Genomic DNA, 20,843 nt, shown 5'->3' with positions numbered 1-20,843 from the left:
TATTTCAAAGGGCTCCTAGCTTCCCCATGACCACTGATAAGCCATTATCACCGAGAAGCCATGTTCCAAATGAACCTCCATCTTGTCTTTCAACTACCTTGAAGACAGACTCAAATAGAGAATCCAGTCTGGGGCCTGAGACAAAGTAATCTTAGAGAGTGGATTGCATATATCTCATTCCAAATTTTAGTGGTGAAAGACAGTCTGGTACATTTAAAGAGCTTAAATACATTAGTACAATATAGTTATTACCATGCATAACAGGACCAGAAAATATTTTTTAAAAACAGGAATATTCATGGCACCTCCTTTAGATAGTCTTCTGCATGCCTTCCTGGATAGATGAAGGTAACAGGCAAAATAGAACTTGGAAAAACTGAGGACAAGCTTAATTTACATGAGAAAGTGCAGAGTTCTGGGCAGATGGGACTTGAATCCATTCTAAATAGGAGAAGGCAGAAACAGTCTGGGTTAGGTCTAGGAGAGGTTCTTTTAGAGTTTGGAGAGGGAGCAGAGAGATTTTAGTGGTAGTGCCCACCACTTATATTACATGGAGCAAAATTAGGAAGTTTAACTTTGTATCCTCAATGCGGTCCACCTTTGTTTTTTGTTTTTGGGGGTTTTTTTTGTTTGTTTGTTTTTTGCGAGACTTCATGAATCTTCATTTGCTTTTCAATTATGTCTTGGTGGCAGGACTATTTGTTCCAGAGAGATGAGTCCAGAAGCAGAGACAAGAAGATTGGACTTGATGCAAGTCCCAAGAGGGAGAAATGTCTGCTTCCCTTACATGATCTGGATCCAGATATTTGCTGGGAGCAGAATGGTTGAACACAGCGGTTAGGAAATAGTTAAGCTCTTTTGAACTCTAAGGGGTAATCTGGAGGGCAGTGAACTAGGTGAGTGCAGGACGAGAATCATCAAGAACTGATGGAAGGACAAAAAAAATACCCAGTTTGGTCTTGATCTGAAAGTTAAATGGGATCTAATGAAGGATTCTAAGAAAGATGTTATATTTCAATATGAGGTGGGAAGAGGAGGAAACATCAAAATGGAACAAGTTTCTTTCTTCTGCAGTTAATGATTTTCACCGGTTTTTAAGAACACTCACCAGAATACTGGGCAGTTGGCTGCATGCTGCCTGCGTTTCTTCTTTGGTCTTTATAATCTGGGGGTGGCCTTGTCAAATGTCTATTGATTTGATCCTGTGGAGAAATTTTCTCCTTGAAAACAAATACAAGCGAAAACATATTAAGTCACATACTTAACTTTCCCACTTGCAAACATTCTCAGACTGTTGATTCAAAAGAGTAAGACTATAAGAACAATTTTGCCATCATAGCTGTGTATCGCAGACCTTATTTAGTAGGTCTTAATCCAGAGACAAGTCTTCTCAGTTTCAATAAATCTCCTGCAGGGCAGTATAATTTCTACTTCTCCTTAACATTCACTGTGTGTTTTGAGTCTAGGAACTAATCTCATTTTCTTTATTTTGCAATTAGATTTCAGTGAAAACTAAATTCCTGTGCTTCTCGAGAGGGTGTTTCTGGTTTCATTTTGTAGCACGTCTGATATGCTATGGTACCTATTATTTAATTCTGGTCCCACAGGGTGTAGAAAGCCTATAGGAGTAGGATTGCCAGAGAAAATACAGGACACTTGGTTATCCTGTATTTTTATTTGCTAAATCTGGAGATGCCGGGAGATAACTATCAGGTACTGGTAGGGACATGATAAGCACATTACCTCATTCCCCACCCCACCCCACCCCAAAAAAAACAACCCTTGAAGATAGGTGTGATTATTCCCACTTAATAAATGAAGAAATGGAAGCTTCCATAGGTCATGTAACTTGACAAAGATCACAGAATGGGAGAACAGAAATCGAATCCTGGGTCAAAGACTCGGACTCTTTTCCTGCCACACAGTACAATACTTGCTTCTCTGTTTCTCTGTGTCCCATTCTCTCAAAGCACAGAATTTTCCCAGGCCCCTTTCTTTTCTTCCCTCTGGAATCAGTCACCATTAGCTCTTAATGGTAGGTGAGTTTGGGAGCTAAAAGAGGAAGTAGGCACATTCTTTCTATATTATCAATGCCTTTAGCCAAAGACCGCCAGGAACACACCTACTGGGTTTATTTCTCATTGCAGTGAGGGAGAATGCACATCATGGGGGTCCAAGTGGTGTCTTGGTACTAGTATGTTAGAAAGAAGCTATTATAGGATTTGGGCTTTGCTTGGGTGATTTAGGGAGGGTCTAAGGAAGCAAGGATTTGTTCTAGATTGTAAGCTGTCAGAAAGGGAGGTTGATTCCATCATTGAGTAAAGAAGTGGCCATCACTCATTTAGCAAAAAGTAGGTTGGTATTTTTGTGGGTTTCTCAATGGCCTTGTGTCCATAGTTAGACAAAGTTATGAAGTGGCCTATTTTGTCTCATTTTATCGTGGTCTCAGAATAACCCCATCTAAGGTTAGTTTTCTATAAGATTGTTTATGTCTTTAATGGCCTGGCTGTGAGTGTCATATCAGTTCTTTTCTTTCTCAGCATGGATCAGGAAGTTTTTAGAATTGCTTTACAGCAACTTTGTATGAACCCCAAAGCAACTTCCATTTTCAAAGATAAGCACAACCAGCGTAGGTAGACAGAACAATATCATTATAGAAAAGTCAATAAATAGAAAAGAAAACCTTGTAAAGGTAGACAGATAAATTAGATGGAAGCCAAATGTGAACTGGCTAACTTAGATCCCACTTAACCATGTATTTCTCAGTTTCCCATCAAATTCCAAACCTTCCAAGTAGAACAAATCTACTATAAAGGAAAAAAAATAGCCTTAAAACAACAACAAATTAAGTTCAAATTCTTGTTTCTAAGAAAAAAACTTGAAAGACTCACAGGGTTTTTGGGCATCAAGTAATTCGTATAAAACACAATTTTGATGAGCTAAGTGTAAATGAATCAGAAACATATGGATTACATTTCTTTTAAATATGGGTTTACAAATTAAGGGAAAAAGTGGTTGGAGAAACTCTTTATGGTTTTTCCCAAACCCTAAATGTTTAAGAAACAGCTTGAGATGTTCCATGAACCCAAATGTGGTGATGTTCAACCATTCTTGTTATAAACTATTGTGCAAGCTGACAGTTTTGATTTTTTTGCCAAGCATGAGACTTTCTGAATTCTTCTCTTTTTCAAAAGCATCTATCATTTTTTTTTTCTTAAGGAATTAGGTGTTTCTGCTGTTTAAGTTGAAGAAAACAGGATTTGCACATTCACGCACATGTTTGCATGTGTGTGTGTGAAAGAGAGAAAGAGAGAGAGAGAGAGGGAAAGAATCAGGCTCTCGGTTCCCCATGAAAGACTAGATCTCAAATCTGGACTTATTTTTATGTGTATTCAACCTACTTACTGACTTTTTTTTGCACGGGAGCTATTAGGTTGTTCAAAGGGTTAACAATACTTCTCTGGAAGCTTGAGTTACTTAAACTACTTGTTCACAAATGAGTTAGACTTAATGGCCTTGTGTATGGACTATCATGGAACTGCCATTTTGTCTGTCACTTCCTGCTGAGGAGTAGCAAAGACCAGCCTCCAGAACAGAATGCAGACTGTTTCCATGCCCATTCCGTGCAAAAGGAGCACGTTCCCATTCTGTGTAAGTGTAAACTCACAGGTCATCCCCGAGATTACTTCTGTGCAACATGAAATGTAACTTATCCACTCATATCTCATGGACATGGACCCTATAACTCAACCCAATAGTTGGGTTGGACCTAAAAACCTACCAAAGAAATAAATGCTGTTGCACTCATCTGTCCTGCTTTGGTACTGTCATCTCAAAAATGTGAAATGCAGATAATGCTACGACCCCCCTTGTACTCTGGTTATAAGGATTAATCCTCTACTTCTGTAAAAGCTCAGCATGGCGCCTGGCACACAGTAGGTACACAAACTGCACTGGTTATTGTGATGCCCATTGTGTTAAGTACTACTCATCTTTCCTCTTTGTTCTTCTTCATTGGTGGGAGAATAATGGAGAGTAAGGATAACACACATTCATGAGAAAATGTCTCAATTTAGGCGCCTTTCTGGCCTTGCCAACTGACGGGAAAGGACTACAAAGCATATGCTAATGAAAAGCGGTATCAAAGACTATTTCTTCCTGGATATGCTAAAAAGCACAGGCACTGTCAATGGCATCCAAACAAAGAGAAATGTGAAAGGTTTATAAAAATCACAAAACCAACAGCTCATTGTCATTCATCTCTCACAGCTTATGCCGATGCCTTTTGCACCTGTCCCAGTGGTGATTCAACTGGAGTCCAATGAAAGGTAGGCCAGTGCCAGGACAAGACCCTCATGGTGCCTTTTAATCAGAGCTGAAAATCCAGAAATTCAAACTTTGCATGTTGTAATTCAACACATTAGTAGTACTGGTGGGAATAATGAAAAGAGCGCCCAGTGTGTCAATCTTAGATTGTATGTTTTCCTCTTCCATAGCCCTTGTTTTCAAGCTATGTAGTTGATGAAGATCAAAAAAGGGAGAGAGTACATGGGACAGGTAGAGTTTTGAAAACTTCTGGAAGATTTATAGAATAAATCAGTTGTTTCACTTTGTGATCCAGTCAGTATCACCCCTTCATCTTATACCTTAGGGCAATACTCAGGGTCACCTGTAAACTTAGTGCTCACTATTCCTTACTCATTCCTCACTACTTCTCACATGCTCTGGCCTCCAGACTTTTTCCATTTGTCATTCTTTAAAAATAATAAATGATTATGTGATTATTTATACTTTTCATTATGTATTAAATAGTTCATAATACAATCTTACAATCTCAAAGCCACCAACAAATATACACCGAGGCTGTACCTTTTGGTGTCTGGCCCAATCTCATGTTGGAATGGCAGACGCTACCTACTGTATTCATCAGAATTCTACAGTCCTTCAAAGTCAAAGTCAAAGTCAAATTTTGCATCTTCTCAGAGACTTTCTTTAATCTCTCCTGGCTGGATTTTACCTTTCTTCCATTACATTTTCCCTTACCCTGTTTATATTTTATTGTAAATCTGAGTCTAGTGCTCCCTTGTTTAAAGTCCTCTCCATTGCTTTTCAGACAGTGTAAATTCTGATGTATCAAGCTCTATCCTCTGGCTCTCTGGCCTCTCTGGCCTCCTTGACTATTACTTGCTAATCCTTGTGCATATTCTATGCCTCACATCGAATGTGATATGTAGTATACATTATTGTCTCTGAGTCTTTGAATATGCTGATTCTTCTGTCTTGAATATCCTCCTTCTCCTTCCCCCATCTCCTATGTCAGCTTCAGATCTTCAGTAGACATATTTCCTCTCTGATGTACTTCCCACATCATAGCATTTAATCACATGCCCTACAATTGCCTATTTATTTGACATCCTGTGGGCTCTGAGCTCCTTAAGGACAAAGACAGGGTCTGTCTTGTTTATAGCTGTTTTCTGACTGAAATTTAGTTAATATTTACTGAATGAATTATAGTGCTTATCACGCCCTAGATTTCTGACTTTTACTACAAAGCTCCTTGAGCATAAATATTTTTTATTTGGTTTTTCACATTTTTGTAGACCTTGGCTCCATTAACCTGTAGATGGTTAACTTTGCCCCTTTTTTCCCTTTATTTAGCCAAATTGTTTGAAGGGAGAGAATGAAGCTTGGAGACGGGGCTTGTTGTTCGGAGGTGGGAAAGGTTTGAACCAGTGCCCGAATGTATGTCTGAGGATACGGAAGGGACAGCAGATAAATAGTGAAGCAGGGTTAAAGCTTGGGCAATGATTGGGAAATAACCACCTGCCCTTTCTTTAAGGCCACTTAGATATGGTGGAAGTTGGGAATATATCTTCCATTCTGAGATGCTTTATGTTGGAAGCCAAATCTTAAGGTCTGAAACTCCATGCTGGCTTTCACAACTGTTTTTGAAACTCTTCTATCTCTAAAATCAGTTGGGATTCGAGCGGATTCAAGTTCTGTCCACTACTTCTGCCCCTCAGGGCAGTCGCACAAGAATGATTCCTTTTGCCTGATTCAAATACCCACGGTGGTAGTTCTTAACATTCCTAGGCTGGGCAGGGCTAGTGAGGTGGGGTGCCCTGCGTTTCAACTGTCCAGCAGCTGGTAAATCCAGTTTTGTTTTGTTTTTTTCCCCATAGCACTTTAACTTCTGTATAGAATTAGCCTCTCTTATAGCCAGGACACCCTTGTTGCTATCACCGAAGTAGGCACAGAGAAAGGGCAGTAAATAGAAATGGGCAGCAACGAATTCCCTGTTAGGCCCATAGGTACGTGCAGGAAGAAATTAGGAGAAAGTTTTACCGCATCAACCAGCATCTGCTGCTGGAGGAGAAGTTGCTGTTTCTGCTCCATGATCTGCCTCTGTAGAGTCTGTTTCTTTCCCATCAATTGCTGATTCAACAGTGATTGCTGGGAGTTCATGTAACCACTTCCGGTGTTTGGATTTGAGCAGGGGTTGGGACTTGGACTGGGGCCTATGCTCTGGCCTACCACAGAGTGTTGATCCTAAAGAAGAGAAGGGGGGTGGGGGAAGCTACTGTGAATTAGAAGAAACAAAAATGTAGCACAAAGATCATAAGCTTAGATTCCAAACATTTTTCATCTTGTTAAGATCAAACATGGTTAAATGGGTTGGGGATCAGAGAATTGCTTTCTAAATGCAAGAGAAATAAATGCATATTATGGCAACCAAAGCAGCAGGGTTAATGACATTAGGGCACTGGAAAAGCTCCCATACGACTCTAATGGTGGACGCTCCACATTCCAGAAGGCGTTTATGGAACCTCAAAGAAAACTACCATAAAAACATATGGCAAACCTCTCAATTGCTCAGGAACAAACACATCATAAAGTAACAAGTTCTTCCTTTTCCTTAAAGTTAGCACATATCATTGCTGATCCTGCAACGAAAATTATGTTTCAATTCATAGGTTCAAAACTTGAATAAACCATTTTGGTCAGAAGGGGCCCCACTCTTTGTGACAAGGCAGGAAGACCTGTGAGTTTCTGTTTTACAAACACTCCGAAGAGCGTAGAAGGGACCTGCCCTTACAGAGACTTGTTAATTTTGCTCCCTGGTAAGTAAGCCAGGAATTTCAGTGTATCAGTCAGTAAAAGAACACCCAGCCAGCCGACGATGAGAAAGTATTAATTAAAAATTCAACATTGTATATTAGTAATATTGGGTATTGGTGAACTGCCATTCTAACTCAAGGTCTCTACCAATCTTTAGGCACTGACAAAGTCAGGGCCTTGCAGGGCAGAGAGCTAAACCTGGTCAAATGTTTTCATGAACTCCCGATGATGTGTTCAGGCTGAGCTGTATACTGGTGGAATTACAAGGACTCTTCCCACCTTGAAGAATGTGTCCAATTAAGGAGGAAATTACATGCTTACATGTAAAAATACAAGAAAGCACAGAATCGAGTCTTAGATATGATACAAGAACTAAGTCAAAGGTCCTCACACTTTGATGGTATTCACTGGGGAAACAGATGCTCTGGCCTTGCTCCAGAAACTGTGAGGCTACAAATCAGGTACCTGGCCAGGTAATTCTAATACTCGTTGATCCAGGAAATGCTCTTTGAGGAACAGTGGATTATGAGAGCAATAAAACCCAACGTTCATTCTCCAACTGGACTGTCGGAAGTTACGAGAGATTGAAAAGATAAAGCAACTCTCGTGATGCCTGATGAGTAGTCCACACACTCCATTTGTGGAAAGTGTCTTCCCTTTTACCTCCCTCTTTTTCTTTAGTTATCTACTGAACTAAAAACAAAAACAAAAGCCACCAGCCCACAGCCTGGGGATGTAGAAAACTTGGCCTCGCTTTAGTAGTCCCTGGGGCTACAGAGCTTGCCCACCTCTTCAAAAGCAAAGCGATACGAAATAATCTTAAAGATGACCATGCACTGAGCCTTATTATAAGCCAGACACTGTGCTGAGTGTGCTACGCGATTTATCTCATTGAATCCTCCGAAGGAAACAATGAGCAAGAGCTGGTTTTTTTTTTTTTTAATTTTTTTTAACGTTTATTTATTTTTGAGACCGAGAGAGACAGAGCATGAACAGGGGAGGGGCAGAGAGAGAGAGGGAGACACAGAATCTGAAACAGGCTCCAGGCTCTGAGCTGTCAGCACAGAGCCCGATGCGGGGCTCGAACTCACGGACTGTGAGATCATGACCTGAGCCGAAGTCAGACGCTTACCCGACCAAGCCACCCAGGCGCCCCAGCAAGAGCTAGTTTTATCGTCCCAGTTCTGCAGATGAGAAACCTGAGCGCAGAGATCACACAGCTGCGAGTAGTTGAGGAAGATTTGAAGCCAGGTGTGTCTGAGTCCAGAACTCTCTTTCTCAATCACTATACCAATTGTCTTTCAGCTATGATGAGCAGTGTTGAAGAAGAAGGTGCTTATACTTCAAAACTTTGCAAACCCACCTGTCCATGTAGCAAGTGTTTATTGAACACCCCCTGCACTCTCAATCAGGCACGTGGAAGGCAGTGTGTTGGACAGAAGGGCAGGGCTGTCGGGTCTGGGAGAGGGGCAGTCCTCCTCACCAGTTAACTAAAAATAAGGGGAGCCATCTCGGAGGCAGGCACATCCCCTGTGCAAAAAACCATTTTCTAACACGTCCGCACACAATGCCCAGTCCTCTCAAAGTTAAACCCCTCTTGGCTCTTGGGGGAAAAAGTTCAACCCACGTGTCCTACAAGCCACTAGGGATGTGGGTCTGGAGACTAGCGCAGAGGGTCATTACCACAATGCTAGTAGATGAAGATCTGTGGGTTGAGGGCTCTCGGAGGGCAGGTGGAAAAGGAAGTATCTGGAGGACTGAGTGTTGAATCATTGGCCCACCCACACTACTGAGAGGGAAGCGGAGCCCGCGGCAGGGAGAAAAAGGTGGGGTCAGAGAAAGATGACCAGAAGTGATGCCAGAGGAAATCAGGGTGAGAGAGAATATAGTGGAGACAGTGGTTGGCCCTCCACTCTCCACTGTCAACCAGAATCGAAATCATCTGCTCTTTTCTATAATAATGTGAAGTTTAGTGCAAGCTTTTGTGCTAAAAAAAAAAAAAAAAACACCCGGTTGACAAACATGCATAGAAAAATTCAATGCATTTTTCTTCTCAGCCTTCTTTGCATGGCCACACAGTGCTCCAGATCATGAGCTCCGCAGATGAGCCTGCTGCAATTCATTTCCCCGTTCTGGCACTTATTAGGTGTGTGATCTGGGAGAAGTTAATTTGCCTCCACTAGCCTCAATTTCCTTGTCTGGAAAGTGGGCACAATAACAGTGCCGACTTCCTAGGGTCCCTGTGAGAATTAGAGGAAATAATACAAGGCCAATAATACCGAGCACAGAGTCAGCACTTCATAAGCAGCAGCTGCTTATAATTGTTTGCATTATTTCAACACACGGGAGCAGTCGTCTTGTTTGTTTGTTTGTTGTGAAGCAAGGAAGTCAGGCCTTGCAGATTGCAGGAAGTTGTTCTGCGTCGACCCTTCCAGACATGCATAGGTCAGCTACATCGTCGAGATGGAGCTACGGACAGACTCAGGGAACGACTTTTATCCTTCTACCTGGTGATGTCAGAAGAGGAACCGAGTGCTATTCTCCGATGGAAGGTCTTTTGGAGGGTGCTTCCTTCATCTGGGTTAGGGCCTTGGCCCGGGGCCCTGACACCTGGCTTTTCTCCGTGCTGGTTTTTATTTCTTACCATCCAATTATTTATTAATAGTGCAGTCAGTATACATGCACTAAGTACCGTGCCTTCATTTCTTCCATCATAAATTAGAAGTAATGACACTAACGGCAGAAAATGAAACCAGACGAAATTAGAACAGTCCGAGGCACTTAGGAGGTACTTTGTTAAATTTAGTGATTAATACTTTTCTTATTTACTTACTTATTGTTTTGTATAGGCCAGAGATGTTTTAGACACAATTATCTTTGTGATGGAGCTTGTGCCGTAAGCGTACTTGGATTGCAGAGGCAGTGTGTTTAGCTCCCATCTTGGTTTAGTTTAGTTTAGCTTTTTTTTTTTTTTTTTTTTTTTCATTTTGCAACTTGAACACTGATACCCAAAACATGAAAACGCGACAAAAGCAGGAAGGGCAAAGACAGCTTCGCCTTGCATGCCATCTTGGATGGGCAGGGAGAAGCTGCCTAGAGAGCTGTGTTAAGAGGGGCTCTGTGGAGGCGCTCTGGCGTGCTGAGCTGTTCTGCCGCGGATCGTCAGCATTGTGGGATCCGGCAGAAGTTGGCACTCGCTCTCGCAGCATTTCTGGTCTGGATGGTGGAGCTGGTGCTGTCCCCATCATTGGTGCCACTCACCGCTGACGCCAGCTCTCCAAGTGCCTCCCCTGTTGGCACGGGTGCTATTCAGAAGGCACCGCTTGGATCTGGCTCAGGGATCAGCAAAACCTCGCTCCTTGTCCCAGGTCAGGGGCTCCCCCTGTATGTCGTCTTGGCTCCACCTTCCCATCAGAGCCTCCTCCCTGATGCTCTCTGGGTGCTCCTCTGGGCCCTGGCAGGTTCCTCGGCCATATCCACACCCATCGTCGTGAACCTGTCATCCACGGCCTTCAAGAACCGAGCCTTCTGTTCCTGGGGGTCTTGGTTCTGGTTCTGGGTGATGAGTCTCTGCACCCTCATCTTGCTGGTCTCGTGGTGCGCTCTCAGGCCGCAGAGGAGTTCATCCTCCGGTCGGCTGCTATTGGGAGCCTTGTATTTCAGGTACCTCCGCGCAAGAGGAAGGTAAACGTTTGCCAACCTGGGGCTGCACCAGCGGTTCCCAGGGGGCCCCTTCCTAGCCCTGATGCTGCAGCTCGGGTCCTGTGGGAGGGTTGCCCTCCAGCCCCTGCCTACTCTCATGCTCACTCTCAGAGTTTCTGCCTCCAGGATTGAGGCCTACAAAGCCTTAGGCTGCCGGTCCTGCCCAGAGCCACATGGAGGTGCAGGGTGGGACACGTGTAGGGTATCTGTTCATAGGAAGGCCACACATTTTGTGCCCCTTGTCATAATGAACCCAGATTGCTGTTGGATGTGTTATAAACAGTGGAGCCATTTCTGCAGGCCCCCTGCTCTGAGCACACCCTGTGCTCCCATCATATTTGAAACATAAATTGGCCCTTGCGCTTCTCCATGGGCCACAGTCCCCAGTATTTCTTATTTTATTGTATCTGCCCATTTTCCTCATTTTTGAATTTTTTTTAATGTTTATTTATTTTTGAGAGAGAGAGAGAGACAGAGTGCAAGCAGGGGAGCAGCAGAGAGAGAGGGAGACACAGAATCCAAAGCAGGCTCCAGGTTCCGAGCTGTCAGCACAGAGCCTGATGTGGGGCTCAAACTCACAAGCCATGAGATCATGACCTGAGCCGAATTTGGATGCTCAACCGACTCAGCCACCCAGGTACCCCCCATTTTCCTCATTTCTATTGCTTGCCTGGCTCATGTAGGCATTTGAGATTCAGATCTCTGGCTTATAGTTTATCTGGGAATCTAAGGTGCACACACTACGTACCCCATGAACCTCAAATTTCCTACAGCACGATGCAGTGCACAATGACTTCCATCAGGTGGTATGATACCCACGAGTGCTTCAAGATTAAATTCCAGAACTTCTAGTGGCCTAATCTAGTCACCTATGCAGCCATCCATCCATGAGGGAATCTGATACATTTTACTGACTACCTCCTGGATGCTAGGCAGTTTTCTATTTTCTAGACATTAAAAAATTATTTAGAAAGGGGAAAAATGCAGAGAAAGAGGTGGGCAGAGTGCTTAGTGTTGGCAAAATTAGCGAACTTCAAAATAAGTTCCAGTGAAATCTGGAAAACTAGCCCCTTCTAAGATTCAGAAAAGATCTGCATACCAAGAAAATGTAACTATGTTCCTTTCTCTAATCAAACAGATGGACTGTGCTAAATTTAGTTTCATTCCTTTACAATACCAAAGGATATAAAAATAAGAGATAAGCTCTCTTTTGGAATTTTGTAAAAGATTTTGAAGCCTCATAGCTTCTGGCCTACAGGCTTTATCATGTACTCTAGTATACACATGCCTTCAGTTCATGATTGAAGTAATATTTGGCTGCTGCTACATTCTTTTGCCCTTATGTTAGCGAGGAAACACGAAACACCTCCTTACACAGGCTTGCTGTCATTGCCAAGATGTTGTGCAAACTTTAGTACATATAATATTTTGAAAGAAAAATATGCTCTGATGCGTCGGCTTTGATTTCCAGATTCGGCCTCGCTCTTTGCCTTACATTCATTCCCGTAGAACTTGGCCTAATAGAAATCAATCTGTTTCTATCTCAACGCTCATTTTATCCTTAAGAGCTTGTGAACTTGTGAAGACCATGGTAAAAATGGCACACCCTCAGCCTATCGATGAAAAGTGTGTGTGCGTGTGTGTGTGTGTGTGCGCGCACGCGCGTGTGATTGTGAATGAATTGGGCCACTTCCATTGATGTTATCTTTTATATGCAGAAAACCCAGTTTCCTAGAGAAACTGGTGTTCAGAGTTGATTTAACAGCAAACAATAGCCACGTGATTGGTTCAAATCCTGAATTTGAATGATCTTTCATTTTGTGTCTGTGTGTTTTCTGTTTCTAGGTTAGTATTTGATGCTAACCAACAAATTAGGCTTCTGATCCTATTCTTCTGGGATTTAATATACATGTACATTGAATATGCACTTAAAGTTTTTCACATCTGTGTGTGTGTGTGTGTGTGTGTGTGTGTGTTTAAGAGTTTAAAGTCCTGTTATAGGGGCGCCTGGGTGGCTTGGTCGGTTAAGCGTCCGACTTTGGGACTTCGGCTCAGGTCATGATCTCACGGCCCGGGAGTTCGATCCCCGCATCGGGCTGGCCCGTGAGTTCGAGCCCCGCGTCGGGCTCTGTGCTGACCGCTCAGAGCCTGCAGCCTGTTTCAGATTCTGTGCTCCCTCTGTCTCTGCCCCTCCCCTGTTCATGCTCTGTCTCTCTCTGTCTCAAAAATAAATAAACGTTGAAAAAAAAATTAAAAAAAAAAAAAAGTCCTGTTATAGTATTAGTTAAGCCACTGAATTAGAGTGTTGAGATATGGTTAAAGCTTCTTGATCCTTCTTTTCATCTAGCATAGGACTGCCAGGCCAATAAAAGCATATCCGTATTCTTTTAATAAAGTTTTCCCAATAATTAAGCTATATCTTTAGAATTGTTATCTTCATTCTTCAATGATTCATTTATTCAGCAATTATTTGTTCAGCATCTACTATGTATCATGCATTCTTCTATGCCTTGGAGATCAAAGTCCATGTAGCCTACTTGAAAAACCTTGCAGCTCGTCTATACTTTCAAGTTTCCAGCTGGACTGCTGATGGAAAATTTACCTTCCAGAATGGTCTCAAGGATGTTAGAAAACCATTGGTAAATCAGGTGTGTGATGACGAAACCAGTTTGTCATGCCAAAGGCAATCCAAACATGTGAAGTTGATTCACATTCATAGGAAGCTGGAAGCATGTTTTAATGGGAAAATATGGTAAAAGAATGCTTTCCCAAACGTGTTACTTTGTTGACTTAGTATCATGTCCATGAATTACTACAGGAAGCACTAACTCAACAAGGAGATAAACTATGTCTACAAGACCTGGTGGAAAATTAAGGAGATACTTGAACTCTTGTAAATGGGCACCCCTTTCCTTAAGGGGCAAATGACTTGTTCTTCCTGCTATTAACTCTATTTCTCTCAAAGCTAGGTTGAGGTCCTTTTGAAAAAAATGTCCAAATTAAAAAAATTAGAAATAAATTCCACTTTTCTATCCATAACAGCTCTTTCACCAAAACCTCTTCTTTAATATTTCAGGGATAAAAATGTAAAGACACTGTATGAAACCAATCTTGTAAATCTTAGTAACCAACATCAAGAGGATAGGCATGGCCACTGGGTCTTACTTTGATAAAATGTTTTTGTAAGTCATGTTTAACACGTGAGAGATCTTTCTAAAAGATGTTAATAAAAATGCTGTGATTACCTCTTTCTTTCATTTAATACAATGCAAAGTCTCTGTCAAGCAGGATTGATTTCAGCAAAAGGTAGAACAGTGTCCACCTAGATACATCCTAAAGCAGCAAACAAAAATATCCCTGGTTTCATTGAAATATGTTGAAATACTAAGACTCATTGAATTCAGCCATTTTTACTGTTAATGCGCTGAACAGTGCGACAGGGTAAGTTTCACAAAGCAAGCCAAGTTACCAGGCAGGTATTGTTCTCTTAATATTAAAAGGAAAAAAAAAAACAACACTCTAAAAAATATTTGTCTTCTTCTGGGCATCTGGGTAAAATGGCTCTCTGTTTTTCTGAACTTATTTTGGAAGGGGACATATAATGATTCCCCCCCCCCCCCACAAAAATGAAGTAATGTAAGTTACTTGGGATCCATGAGAGTATTTTGGCGTGGGATGACTGCCCTTTCTTTTTCTTGGCTTCCAGAGCTAGGCATCTGCAATTTGCAAAACAAATTCAAGATAAAGTACCCAGCTGGGCAAGTTTGTACAGTAGATCTCATAAACGGGTTTGCTATTCAATCAATCTTTCTCCCCACCCCCCCTTCTCTCTTGCCCTCTTCTTCCCCTGTCTCAATGAACTAACTGCTCAACTGTTCTTCCAGGCTATTCATCTTCTGAACTGTCTACTTATGAAGGCATTTATTTATCTCTATGCCTGAGAAACAAGTTGCCTTAACCATTTCAGATTCCCTGCAAGCTGGCAGCCCCACTAAGTTATTTACTTGGGGCACAGATAGTGAGCTGGCTCTGTGTGGCTAAAATAATTGAATAGTTCTGACACAACAACAATGACCACAAAACAATTACCGGGAAATCGTCCAGGAAACAACTTCCAAACCCAAAGACTGAAGGGATAAAACACTCCTGTCTTCAGGCTGCCTGTCTTCTATTTGAAGGGTCAGCAAACTATGGCAAGACTGGTCAAACACAGCTTGCCACCTTTTTTGGTAAATACGATTCTATTGGAACATAGCCATGCACATGCATTTGTATATTGTTTGTGGCTGCTTTCACACCACAACAGAGCTAAAGAGCTGTGATGGAGATCTATGGTGCACAAAGCCTAAAATATTTACTATCTGGCCCTTAATGGAAAAAGTTTGCTGACCCTTGCACTATTTGGCTGTACTGGCCAAGGAATGCTAAGTACTTTGGTCTTTTATATTAAATTGATAAAATGCCTGAAACAAAGTGCCCAGCAATCCTTGGAAAGAACTGGCAAGTCGGGAATGAGAAATACCTATCATGACGTCTGTTCACAATCGCCCTCCACTCCAGCCACGATTACAAACTGTGGGAACTGAAAAGGAACTTACAGATCTTTCATCCGACTTCATTTTACAGATGAAGACGTTGCCCAGAAAGGTTAAGGAATTGACTTGCACGAGGTCACAGACCTCACTAAAAGATGAAGAACACATATCCCAATCCAGGGAAACATTAAGGAGCGATGCATGGAACAAAATGTATCTGCTTAGGAGAACCTTAGCTTGTCTGATAGAAGTGGCTTGTTGGGGGCACCTGGGTGGCTCAGTTGGTTCGGTGTCTGACTCTCGATTTCGACTCAGGTCATGATTTCATGGGTTCATGAGTTTGGGCCCCATGTCCTGACAGCGTGGTCCCTGCTGGGGATTCTCTGTCTCTGTCTGTCTGTCTCTCCATTCCCTGTTTGCATGCCTGTGTGCGCATGCTTGCCCTCTCTCTCACACAATAAATGAATAAACCTTAAAAAAAAAAAGAACTAGCTTGTGGGGGTTGGGGGCAGGGTAGGGCAAATGTTGCAAGGTGGAGTATGCAAACACAGAAGATTGTATCTGAGTTAGTATTTTTCTTTGTCCTTTGCAATTACGAATAGTAGCTGCTTTCTCTTTCTAGTTAATAGGGCATTTTTCTTCACTTGCTCAGAACCTTCCCACTTACCCTGCAGGGAAACCCTGATCATATGTTTATAATCTGTTTGGTTCAAATGATTAGAATGAATTTTGTGGTCACTGTAGAGTTCATCCTTCAGATGTTACCCAATTTTCAAGTCACCAGGACACTGCATCTATTCTAAGCCTCTGGGGTGGACACTTATTATGGGTTGGCACAGAAGACCAGTTCCATGAGTGAGGAAGCAGCATTTAGGTGGGAGAGTGGCCAGGAACAAAACGTCAGTGGGTCAGGGTGGAGTGGGAAGAGTTTGGTAACTCAGGGGAAGGAATGAGAAATTTTTCTTAAAAGAGAAACTCTTTAACTTTAGAAGGGCTCTTTGTGGCGGACCTGAAATTTCTGCTCTGTAAGTTAGCTTTTAGCTTTTTATCCCTAGAGCAGTGGTTTCAAGCTCTTCTTTGGATAACAGTGCCTTTTGAGGGGTTCGCAAAGCTATGGATTCTGCCTCTCTTTTCTTACCCCCAAGTACGCATACAACTAACAATTGTGTCTACATTTTCAGGGAGTTTACAAATTTTCTAAACATCCACAGACCATCCGTTGACCTCACGTTGAGAACTCCACCTCCTACCCCTCAAAGGTTAGTGTTTATGAGAGTAACGAAATGATTTTCCACTTGGATACATTCTCTACACTGTACCCCCAGCCTAAAGCCATCTATGGTTCCTCTCAGCCTTTGGAATCAAGTCCTAGCTCCTGAGTATGGCACAGAAGGCCCTCCATGATCTGGTCTCTGCATGTTTTTCCAGTTTCGTCTCTCAACACATGCTTTCTTCACTTTCTACTCTAGTGATATTAAACTACTTGCAATTCTTCAAACCCACAGAGCTCCTTCTCCTCTCCACACTTTCGCATATGCTCACAACATCTCTGCCGGGAGCCCTCTTCCCCTGCTCCTCCCTACCAAGGGATCACTCTTTTTTCTTTGCTCAGTTCAGATGTCAAGTTTTCAGGAAGTCTCCTCTGGCCTCCCAGTGCTGTTCAGTGCCTGCCCCTCTTTTGTGCTTCCATAACAGTTGGTACTGGCTCATAGGAGGGCATTTTTCACTCTATCACAACTGCTTGTTTGCTTATATCTACCTCCCAATAGAAGTGTTTAGAAGGCTCGGATGTTCGCCATGTTTTTCCCAGTATACAGCAGACCTTCCATACATGTCTGTGGGTTTGGGGGGAATAAATAAATACATACATAAATGAAGAATCCATGTGAAGCAGAAATTGGGGACAGAACCTCCTGCCATAAGGCACATGGGATAAAAATGTTAGCTCTTTTCAAAGGCACCTGGAAAGCCAACGTAGGAGAGGGAGGCAAAGGCTGAGCAGCACTGGTAAGTCCAGTGTTGCTTTTATAAGCGCACCACTTTAGAAGGACCCACAGCACGAAGGATATTTTAGGAAGGAAAGAGCTAGTGGTGAGGGATGGTGGAGAACATGATGATGATGATGATGATGATAGTGGCGGTGATGGTGATGGGTAGTAGATACGTTGGAAGGCAAGAAGAAGACACACCGGTGGAGAATAATTTCTACCAATAGTTACCATCTTTTGAAAGCTATGTACCAGGCTATGTGTTGAGGGTTTGACATTTATTATCTCATTTAATCTCCTCAATAATTCTGTTTTAATTGTGATTCCCATTTTATTTATTTATTTGAAGTTTATTTATTTATTTTGAGAGAGGGGGAGAGAGCAAGCACGAGCAGGTGAGAGGCAGAGAAAGAGGGAGAAAGAGAATACTAAGCAGGCTCCTTGTGCTGTTAGTGCAGAGCCTGACACAGGCTCGATCTCACAAACCGTGCGATTATGACCTGAGCCGAAATCAAGAGTCAGATGCTTAACCTACTGAGCCACCCGGGTGCCCCTATGATTCCCATTTGATAGATTAATAAATCTCTCTCCCTCTCTCTTTTACACATATGCCTTTAAAATGCAAAGTACCTTAAAGGCTTAATAAAATAAGGTTATTGGTAAAATATATTAAAAATATCCTTCTGTTCTAAAAGCAATCAGAGTGGGTAGGCAGCAATAGTGAAAAGTGGATTCTGGGATCAGACAGAGCTGGGTTCAAATCCCACTTCTGCTTTTTTCCAACTTGTATGGGAGTAATAATATTTATCTCAATATTACCCCAGTAAATGGCAAAAAGTTAAGTGAGGTGAGTAGTATAGTATTGTAGTATCCGGTATGGAATAGACATGAAATAAATGTTAATGTCTCCTTTTAAGTAAATTTGATGTTTATTGAATATCAAAGACACACTTATTAAGGTACTGGACTAAACAGAATATAATTTCTGATCATCACATAGTGAGGATAGCGTGATGTTTATAATAATACTAGCAATAAACCAACAAGCAACAATGATCAGTGTTAAATCACTTAGCTAAGCATTTCACCACTGCCTCTACCAATTAAAACAAGATTAGGGGATTGTGTTTAAGGGTAACTGTACCCTTGTTGAGTTTATTCTATAAATTGTGTTGATACTAATCCCTTCTTCTTCTCCCTTCTCCCTTAGGCTTATAAATCCTCTCTACAAAAACTTTCATTTCAAAGGACACACATTAGGAACTGCTTTTTAAAAAATTTTTAATGTTTGTTTATTTTTGAGAGAGAGAGAGAGAGGGTGTAAGCAGGGGAGGGGCAAAGAGAGAGGGAGACAGAATCTGAAGCAGGCTCCAGGCTCCGAGCTGTCAGCCCAGAGCCCAATGCGGGGCTCGAACCCACAGACCTTGAGATCATGACCTGAGCTGAAGTCAGATGCTTAGCCGACTGAGCCACCCAGGCGCCCCAGGAACCAGTTTTATACCCTAAAAGTGTGCTATTCCTCTAGAAGCACTTGGAACGTGTTATGGTTTTGGATGAGACAAACATCAACATTTTCTGTTCTCATTGAAAGTGAAGCAATCCAGTAAAGAAGAAGTAATGGAGAAGGAAGAAGGGGTAGAGGACACTACAGTTCAAAAGGAAGGAAATACCTCTTAAGGGGCTGGTTCTTAAATCAAAAGGATGTCCAAATTATATATGAAGCAAATCTGGATTTCTTTTTATCTGAGAGAGAGAGAGAGACAGACAGACAGACAGACAGAGAGAATCTTAAGCAGGTTCTCCACTCAGCGTGGAGCCTGATGCGGGGCTCGATCCCAGCTGACCCTGGGATCATGACCTGAGCTGAAATCGATAGTCAGACACTCAACTGACTGAACCACCCAGGTGCCCTAACAAATCTGGAATTTTTAAAAACTGATTTCCAGAGGTTGCTTCTAACACTTGGGAAGTAATGCCAGATTTTTCCTTTGGAAATAATAAAAAAAAAAAAAAATGTAGAATTTTGACTCTGGAATTTCTTTAATGAAAATTGTATAGACTGCTTTTAGCTTCTTATCTCTTTAAGATTGAGAAATGAGGAATCTAAGAAAATTCTCACATATTTCATGTGGTATCTCATGACAAAATACTGTAATGATGAAAAATGTAAGCTTTGTAGTCAAAATGCCTAGGCTTAAATATTTCCTCCATGACTTATTAATTGTTCTTAAGCAAGTTCTAAAAATCTCTATGTCTCAGTTTCTTCTCTGTTAAGGGGCAAATAATACTGCCTTACTTATACAATTGCTGTATGGCTTAAATAAGATTAAGTAGGTAAAATATGTGGCAGTCTTTGGCTCACAGGAAGTATACAAAAACAGGTAGCATTTATTTTAAACTACAGGTTTCCTTGACAGTTTTTACTTATTCTTACTTATACACATTGACATTATTTCATTGATTCTTGTAGGAATCTGGTTCATGTGACCTGTGAACCTTGTTAATTTCGTAGCCTTCTCTTTTCACCTCTCTAGGCCTTACTTTCTCCAATGTTAAGATATGGAAACTAGATTATAATCTCTAAATTCCATTCCAGTGCTAGAATTGTTGAAATTCCATTTTTATTGAATCAAGCTAACAACAAATACCACTGTAATGAAATAGTTCAATCTCTCTTTTTTTCCATTGAGTCTAGAATGCAACTTAACAGCACAACTTGCAGTGGTTTTGTCACTATAATGTACAAATACTAGATTGACGCAGTTGGGGGTGAGGAGCAGGAAATCACACCAGTTATTTTCTTCTGAAGTGACTGAGGCTTGGGAATGGGAACGTTGAGAAAATTCAAACTCAATTCTGGATCCGTTCAGATACTTCAGTGTGCAAGGCCTAATGTAGAACTATACAGGTTTGATAATAATGTTGGACTTCTCTGAATTGATTCTGTAAAAAGTCTGTTTTTCCCCCCTGATTCTGTAAGAAAAAAATCTACAAATTATTTTGCTAGAGGTGATTTTTATATCCATCTGTGCTAAAATATATAAAACATATTGACCTACAAAGTAGCCCGCATATTCTTGACATATCTCCTTTTAAGAGAAATGAGAGAATATCTTGGTTATTGCAGGTTATCTAATAAACATAGAAATCTAGATGCACTGACACAGCACAGTGACTGTGGTCAATATCTTCAAATGTGTCCATCTAACTCTAATGTAACATGATTAGCTATTTTCGAATGTATTATTATAATGACCACAAAGGACGTTTAAAAAGGAGCCATCTGTTCTCTGTTAAATGTAGCCCTGAAGTCTCCCTTGAATTAGCAAAGCAAGCCACTAAATACTTCAGTGGGACTTCAAAAAAGCTGAGTTCTCCCTAAGAATCACTAAGGGATGAACTTCAAAAGATTAGAGGTTTCACTTGGATCAATTCCCAGAAAATCAGGTTATTTACCAAATCTTATTTATGCAAACTATACAAACACATTTTGATCTGC

At 41.6% G+C, this 20,843-nt stretch overlaps 1 protein-coding gene and 1 non-coding gene across 3 annotated transcripts in view; both read right to left on the bottom strand.

Annotated features, from left to right (window-relative positions):
- Nucleotides 1-20,843, bottom strand: part of MAML2 (mastermind like transcriptional coactivator 2) — a 347,914-nt gene that overhangs the window by 6,338 nt on the left and 320,733 nt on the right. The window contains exons 3-4 of one of the 2 annotated variants that reach the window (XM_058687398.1): nt 6,346-6,549; nt 1,109-1,220 (exon numbers count right to left, since the gene is read on the bottom strand). In XM_058687398.1, the coding sequence (XP_058543381.1) occupies nt 1,109-1,220; nt 6,346-6,549 (316 nt within the window). The remainder of the gene's footprint in view (nt 1-1,108; nt 1,221-6,345; nt 6,550-20,843) is intronic. The other variant, XM_058687399.1, reaches the window with a different exon arrangement.
- On the bottom strand, nt 11,015-11,144 carry LOC131488980 (small nucleolar RNA SNORA11). The gene has a single exon (XR_009250356.1). It is a non-coding gene; the product is annotated as a small nucleolar RNA SNORA11 (small nucleolar RNA).

The sequence above is a fragment of the Neofelis nebulosa genome, chromosome 10, assembly GCF_028018385.1.
Source record: "Neofelis nebulosa isolate mNeoNeb1 chromosome 10, mNeoNeb1.pri, whole genome shotgun sequence".
NCBI classification, from domain to species: domain Eukaryota; kingdom Metazoa; phylum Chordata; class Mammalia; order Carnivora; family Felidae; genus Neofelis; species Neofelis nebulosa.
The sequence above is the reverse complement of the archived record's forward strand: the minus strand, read 5'-3'. Positions and strand labels throughout refer to the sequence as shown.